The 7848-nt window shown below is 37.3% G+C and overlaps 2 protein-coding genes across 2 annotated transcripts; one reads left to right on the forward strand and one right to left on the reverse strand.

Annotated features, from left to right (window-relative positions):
- Positions 1-1347: 1347 nt before the first annotated feature.
- Positions 1348-2802, forward strand: LOC149010142 (aspartyl protease family protein At5g10770-like). The gene is made up of 2 exons (XM_089163042.1): positions 1348-1427; positions 1517-2802. The coding sequence occupies exons 1-2, from the start codon at positions 1391-1393 to the stop codon at positions 2800-2802; spliced, it is 1323 nt and encodes a 440-aa protein (XP_089019168.1). The 5' UTR covers positions 1348-1390.
- Positions 2803-3598: 796 nt separating this feature from the next.
- PTAC7 (plastid transcriptionally active7) lies at positions 3599-7606 on the reverse strand. The gene is made up of 5 exons (XM_089164336.1): positions 7470-7606; positions 7163-7271; positions 6973-7026; positions 6827-6880; positions 3599-4293 (listed from the first exon to the last, which is right to left on the reverse strand). Exons 2-5 carry the CDS (start codon positions 7211-7213, stop codon positions 3961-3963), a joined length of 492 nt encoding a protein of 163 aa, XP_089020462.1. The 5' UTR covers positions 7214-7271; positions 7470-7606; the 3' UTR covers positions 3599-3960.
- Between the last annotated feature and the right edge of the window lie 242 nt (positions 7607-7848).

Consider the following 7848-nt stretch of genomic DNA (forward strand, 5'->3'; position numbering starts at 1 on the left):
TCCATTGGCCACTGTATTTCTATGTATTGTATTCAAATAGGATATGTGGATTCTAACTTATCTCTGTCATGTGGCAGCTTATTTTGTGCTAAATATTTTTGGCATCAGATAGGTCCACTAACCCTATACATATATAAATTTTTATGGCAAAAATTATGGATAAATATTTTTATATTTATCATTTAAATATATATGATTAAGTTTTGCCCCTAGGCTAAGGAGATTCGAATTGTTGATTGATCTTATACCATTTGACGTTAGTTTTTACGAATTGAGCCAACTGTCAACTGCTCAAGGTTTAGGCAACTCAAGTTCATCTCAAATGGTTATCTCCGATGTCCATTCCACTATCGTTCTTATATAGGAAAAACATCTACTCTACATAGTTTATTAATTTTCTATGGTTTGACTCATTGTGGAAACAAATTAAGATCCCCAAATCCCACTGCTAATTGTTTTATACACATTTTTTTCCAAATAAAAAAGAGTTTGGATCACTTTCCCGTTAGGTGCATTTCAAACACTTGTTCACTACACATTTTGTCTGGGCCCACCCATGTTGGATCTACTGGAGTCCCATCTTTGTATTATTTTATCTAATTTAGATGTGGTTCATAGGTTCTTTATGATTCCATAAAGGTTCATAAAGAACCTTTTAATTTAAAAGGAAGTCAATGAATTATTATATATGTTTTCCCTCTCAAAGATCTCTTATTTGACCACATCTCTATCTATTTACCCAGAAAAGGAACCATATCTCTCTATCTTACATTAATTTTAAATTAACTTCCACTGTATTTGCGCCAAAGGCTGGTGCTCATGGTTGTGCCTGTAGACGTGCGGATTTGTTCTAATTAACATGGAAATAAACAAACCAAACTACATTCAGAACTTCACAAAACCAACCAAAATCAGAATTCCTCACTTTCAATCATGGGTTCTTAATTTATTTATGTTTGATGAATGTAAATTGTAATGCTATGCACGATAACCGTTGAGGGAATAGTAAAACCAATCGGAGAAGAAAAGAAGAAAAAAAAAAGTGTCTTAGTAGAGAAAAGAAAATGTATGGCTCTATTGCTTTTCCAGTCTTCTTCCACAAGCGACATTTTCTAGTCCTCTTATCTATGTAAATATCAACCTTCCTTCATTCTTTGGCTTGGCAGTAGCGGAGGAAGAAAACAGTACTGATAATTTGTGTATCCTTCCATTTAATTACATGGCCAACCCCTTCCATTGCTTTCCTCCTTTTCTTCTTTCATTTATATTGATTCTCTCCGCTTGTTCATCTTCAAAGATTAAGGTTGAAGCCAATCATGGATTCAAAGAAGTAAAATCTGCAAATCTTCATCACCACAGTCATCTATTCACAGTTAGTCATTCCTCATCAATGCCTGCAGCAAGAGTTTGTTCTACACCAGCTGAAGGTAAGACTGATCTTGCATTTTATTAATCTCCATTCTCTCTCAAGTGTTGCATTAACAACTCTAGTAATACTACCATACCACGCTCTCAGGCTCTGAGATCTCAAGCATACCAGTCCTACAAGTCGCTCACTTGCATGGACCTTGCTCACCACTGGAAAAAGGCAATGCAAAAACTCCTAGCCTAGATCAGGTTCTCTTGGATGACCAAATCAGAGTGACTCACATCAATTCAAGAATCTCCAACTCCGACCAACGCAATGATGGTACTCCTGCGCTAGCTTCTTCTGAAGTAAACCTTCCAGCCAATTCTGGGCAATCCTTAGGGACTGGAAATTTTGTGGTAAGGATTGGATTAGGAACCCCAAAGCAAGATTTCACAGTAATCTTCGACACCGGCAGTGATCTTACTTGGATCCAATGCCAACCATGCATTGGCGTATGCTATCCTCAACAGGATTCCATCTTCAACCCTGCTCTATCCTCTACCTATTCCAACATCTTATGTGGTCATAATGCCTGCAAGCAACTGCAATCTGCCACAGGAAACTCACCATCCTGCACCAATGAATGCAAATACCAGATTGGATATGGTGATGGTTCATTCTCTGGAGGATACTTCTCTCGAGAAAAAATAACATTATCTCCTTCTGATATCTTCTTCAAGTTCAAATTCGGGTGCGGCGAAAACAATCTAGGCCTGTTCGGTTCTGCAGCTGGATTACTAGGCCTCGGCCGCAACAAGGTCTCTATAGTATCACAGACTTCTCAAAAATATGGAAAAATTTTCTCCTATTGTCTTCCATCAACAACCAACTCTACTGGGTACCTTGCATTTGGAAATCAAACCCACACCAGTATTACTACAAGGAATATTCACTATACTCCGTTACTGAACGATTCAAGAGGTCCATCATTCTATTTCTTGAATCTGACAGGTATCAGTGTCAAGGGGAAAATGCTGGCCATCTCATCATCAGTGTTTACAACTTCAGGAACCATTATAGACTCTGGTACTGTCATCACTAGATTACCACCTCGTGCATATTCAGCTCTTAAATTGGCATTTGGTGGTAAAATGTCAAAGTATCCACTTGCTCCTGCAGTTTCACTACTTGATACATGTTACAACCTGACAGACTACAGTACAGTAAGGATACCGAGTGTAGTCTTGCATTTTGATGGAGGTATTAATCTGAATGTTGACAAGTCTGGGATTCTTGTACAAGCAAACTCCACTATATATTGCTTTGCTTTTGCCGGAAATAGGGGTGCCTCTGATGTGGCAATCCTTGGAAATATGCAACAGCAGACATTTGAGGTGGTTTACAATGTTGCAGAAGAAAAGCTGGGACTTGCTGCCAAAGCTTGTGCTTAATGAGAACCAAAAGAATGATAGGGATATAGCATCTTAAAGGAAAGACTTCTTCTCTCTGCACACGGCCAACAACTACCTAGTGTTTGGGATTCTTCCAAACAACTTCTGGGGCTTTTTCCTTTTATTTCTTTGTTGTACTACATTGTTTAGATTCTTTCCCTCCTTTGATTTTGGTACATTGTCTTCTTGATTCCTCAAACCGGGCGCTGGCTTACTATCGTCATGGAAATGCTGGGAGCCACCCATCCTATACAAGTCCAATCCGATAAATTAATGTGGATTAATTGGATGGTCCATGTCCAACCATGGGGAGTTCAGCCAAATATTAAATTCTTCTTTTTCTTTTCCATTTTCTCTTGGGTGCTCCTTGATGCATTTACCTCTTAAGCTTAGTTCTCATATTTACAACATGTAGTTTGCTAATCTCCAATTGGGTTATGACTCTATTTTCATAAGCATGAAATAAGGAAGTTTGATTTTCATTACATCTTCCTCACCCCCCCCCCCCCCCCCCCAAAAAAAAAAAAAAAAAACCCTCTATTGAAGCACATACCAATGGAGTTCATCTAGGCATACCACCAAGAAAAGAAGAAAGGAAAATCCAAAAACAAGTGCAATGAGCTAGCACTAAGTCTGGTACTTCTCGATCCTAATTCATTTCTCCATAGGAGATTGCTTTGATGCCATATCTAGACCAGGATACAGGTTTAGCTAGCAGTTGTTGAGGCCCCATCTAATGACTTTGCTGTTGGTGGGAGTTGTCTCCTTTGTTTCTTTTCTTGGGTATGCCCCATATTTCTCTCTTCATTCTTTTTTCAGCTTTTTTTCTTTTTAGTGGGTCTCTTTTCTACAGAAGAAAAGAAAAATGGAAATGCTAATGCAAATCACATACAAATTAATCTGATAAAAGCAGCCAAGATAATCCAACTTGATCAGGTATGAGTCCAAGTGCTCTTCATCAACTTTACAGTTTAGACATACAGAAATAAAGTTACATACCTTAACAAAAAAATACATGCCTATAGCTGGTCTACCAGTGCATTCTAATCTCAATATTAGAGGATGGAGACAGCAGAAATGATAAGAGATCTTGATCATATAAAGTCACTCTCTCCTTTATTATTATTATTATTTTTTGGAGTGAAGATCATGAGTAGCTCAAGTTTGTTCTTCTCTCAAATAATTAGGCCCAGGTCTGTAAGGGTCAGACTCCAGATAAGCTTCCGGACGGTAGAAACCAGCATCATTCATACGATTGCTTAGTACATGGAGGATAGGTTTTTTTGCACCATACTCATCCCGGTTATTCTCCACATATTCTTTCGCCTCCGCAGCTACTTCGTTCACAAAATCAAACCGGTTGTCTTCTGATAGCAATAGCCTCTCTATATCCATGCTCAGAAGTCCCCCTGTTTCCTTTATCTTTCTCACTTGCTCTTCCAGGAAAGGTATGCGTTCCATCTTGTACCGCACCTTCTCGTCTTTCTTCATCTGTAATGGAGATTTTCCATTTTGTCAATTGATCTTGGTTTTCATTATCTAAACTAAAACTTCCCTTCTTGTTTGCCAATAGGGTCATGGCGGGTAACAGCCCTTCATTTGATATATATCAGTATGATTATGAAAAATCTGAACCTAATAATGTTCTAGTGAAGTGTGTCATCAAAAGAGAGAATTAACTCTTTATCCCCTGGCTTGGTTAGGTGCATTATGCTGCAATTCATGAACTTGTGTAGGTGCATTACGCTGCAATTCATTAAATTAAGTACCAGCAAGTCAAAAGTAGCTGAGAAGCATTAATAAAATCCCTTACACTACGATCAAATTTTAACCTGAGCACAGTAAATGGTACTGTCATCAAAACTTCAAGGTATAGAAGGTTACTAACATGATCACGTATAAGTATTTCGAATGAGCAAACTGCAGATACCATTCAAATTTACATACACCAATCAAGACTATTTATATGGTGTTCACATGTATCAAGGAAGCACAATACAAAATTTAACTTGGACAGTTAAAGGAACATCAACTTTAAGGGTGTAGCTCTATAAAGTGCATATTTTGGATGGGAGACAGATGCATGCATTAGGAAATATCTAACTAAAGCAAGGTAATGGAAGTCACACTCAATCAATCATGAGATCACATGATCAAACCCCTTGGCAAGTTGGCGATGAAAGTTCACATCGTAATCTAATTGAAATTCCTAAAATCTAGTTTTACGGTCATCTCTTCAAAGATCCGAAGGTGCCTCTTCCTAAGTTCAAAATGTAGCTGCCAAAACTAAGAAATATTTGTGGGTCAACATGTTGTTACTTTAAGAAAGTATCACACCTTGGGAGAGCTGTCTATGATGTACTATAAATTCACAAGAAAATTCCTGGAAGAACAAGTGAGAAGCTAAATTTGATATGAAGTCAAGCTGTTCAACTTTTTCTGGAACTGAACACTTGTTGCTGGTAAGGCAAAAATTACAACCCTTTGGTTTTTCTCTAATGGCTGAATGAAGCAATAAGGAAGGCTCAGCTTCACTTCTTCAATGTTGAGCCCTAGCCTTTTGGAGGTGGATTAATATAATGATTGCATATGACTTGACTGTTAGATTAGGATTTCCTCTGTCCTGTCAAAGTATTCCTCCTGCAAGGGACACAAGCACCTGGTTCTGGTTTCTAAACTCTGGTAGCAGGTCTTCTGTTTTACTAAGTGAAAGTTTGATACTATGGTTCATTTGACCATGGAGGCATCTATGCTTCCTCTCAAGCATAATTAGATGCAGTCTTCCTTTCCCATATTTTCCTTTTTGCCTTCTCATCCTGCTAGTTCTGGTGCACTAAACCTAATGTAGTTACAAGTAGGAGGGTAAGGAATACCTGGAAGAATTTGCAATATTTTACTTTATGGAAGTAGAAACAGATTCTTATAAGTCAGTTTTCTAATTCCAAAGTAGTTTCCTGCTTGATTTTAATTTTGCAATATTTTACTTTATGGAAGTAAAAACATCCACTTATTCATCTCGTTCTCTGAAGTAATTTCCTTCTTGATTTCAATTTCTATTTTGGTATAACATTAATACTATTTATATATTTCTTGGAATAGATTGGAATTGAAAAAATTGATGAGTTTACACTGTGGTGAAGAGCCCCTGGTTGGATCAACTGCTAATTTTCTCTCTCTATGTGAGTATCCAGTTTGGAAAGTCAGTGACTTATACGACCAGGAAATATTCAGCAAAGGACTTGACAAGGAGCACAGAGAGAAAAAATGGAGAAATGTCATTCAAATCACGGTAATGAGTAATCAGAGCATCCCAAAATTCTTGGTGTGGTAGCCTATCCTAGCAGTAGGATGAGCCAGGAGAACTCCTGTGTTGGTGCATGTTAAATATCAATCAGAGCCATTTGCCTCTATAAATAGAGGATGGCCTTGTTGCCAATTCATTTCATCGAAAAAATGTTTCTCCCTACTTATCAACCCCTACAAGCAGGGTTTCTTCCTTCTACATTGTTTCAAGAGTGTTGAGCATAAGTCTTGGTGCCATTAATTGGCTTTGTGATAAAGCATCGCTAATAGATAGCTCACATTGGGGCTGTTTTATCCTGGGGTTGATTGGCACAACTCAACCTGCACCAAGAGTTGCAGTATTGGAGAATCTGACTCAAGAAGAATTCTCATAATATCCTTCAATAGGGGGACTTTGCTACATAAGATATAAGTCATATACTATGTTTGTTCCTTTAGGGTTAGTTTCACAATCAAACTAAAGTAGAAGACTGATAATCAACCCTCTGTTTAACATTTTCTTGTGGCATTTCCTGTCATAGGTTCTAAAATAGAGCACTTCCACTTAAAAGAAACATTCTTCACATATATTGATTGAAAGAGAAGTACTCAACAAGGTAAGGAAAACATTTCCACACTCAAATACATAACCAGTTCAGGATTTATATTTTTAAGGAAGCAAAGCAACTTATATATTATATATTATAATAATTGAGCTAAAATTAGCAAAGTCTCTTCATACCAGCTTTCTTCGCCTCCATACTCGTCTCCCATTACTTTTGTTCCCTGGCGATTCCTAGTTTGATTAACCGGCCAGCATATCAGATATAACAAATTCAAAGAACTATAAAAAGAAAAGACATGCGGTAGATGGATTAAACGGCTAACCTCTGCTACAACAGACAAGTTCACTCGCCATGAAGTTTGCAATCTGACTTCAACCTTTTACAGTGAAGAAACAGATGAAGAAAAAGCAGAAAAAAGAAAAGAAATAGAACCCACCTCCCATCCTAAACCCCCGGAAAAAAAAAGAAAGGGATTTATCAGAAACCAGAATCATTAACAAAGAAAGACTTACTGGAGAAAGTAGAGAATATGGGCAGATGAAATGAACTGCAGCCAAAGCCATGGTAGATCGTAGCTTTTAATGAGAACTTCTATTGACACGAACTTAACGTCTTCTGCTTCTGGAAATGAACATCAAATGGATTCAGTACAAAATGTTCTGAGACAGCTCCTACCCATTCACAAGTACAAAATTTGGAAGAGACAAAGATTAAAAGGAAGACAAACTCTCGAGTGAGTAGATTAATTAAGTAAAAAAGAAAGTTCTTTTAACCAAATACTAGAAAGAAGAAATTGAATTGGCAATCACCAGCACATACAGAAAAAGAGAGAGATTTGATTTTCTAAGTTGGAGCTACAAAGTCCAAATTTCAAAATTCCGAAGACTCTTGAGCTTCCGGCAGGGAAAAAGGGTTGAATGGATATTATGAACACACAGTCAATCAATTCGGTTCAGTTATCCGGCCGATTTTGGATTTGGTTTACCTTTCAATTAGGTTTTTTCATGGTTGAAAATTACACTAGAGTAAGATTCCTTCTAATAGAATTTGATTGGTGCTAGTCCACAGCTTTTCTTACTTTCCCTCCGCTTTTCTTTATAGAAAAAATTACACATAAACCCTTATAGTGATAATAAATTACATATATACCCCCGTAAAAGAAAATTAAATTACAAAACACCCCTGAAAGTGATATCTA

Source organism: Hakea prostrata, chromosome 7 (genome assembly GCF_041222555.1).
Source record: "Hakea prostrata isolate BN-2017 chromosome 7, UWA_Hpros_2, whole genome shotgun sequence".
In the NCBI taxonomy this organism is placed as follows: domain Eukaryota; kingdom Viridiplantae; phylum Streptophyta; class Magnoliopsida; order Proteales; family Proteaceae; genus Hakea; species Hakea prostrata.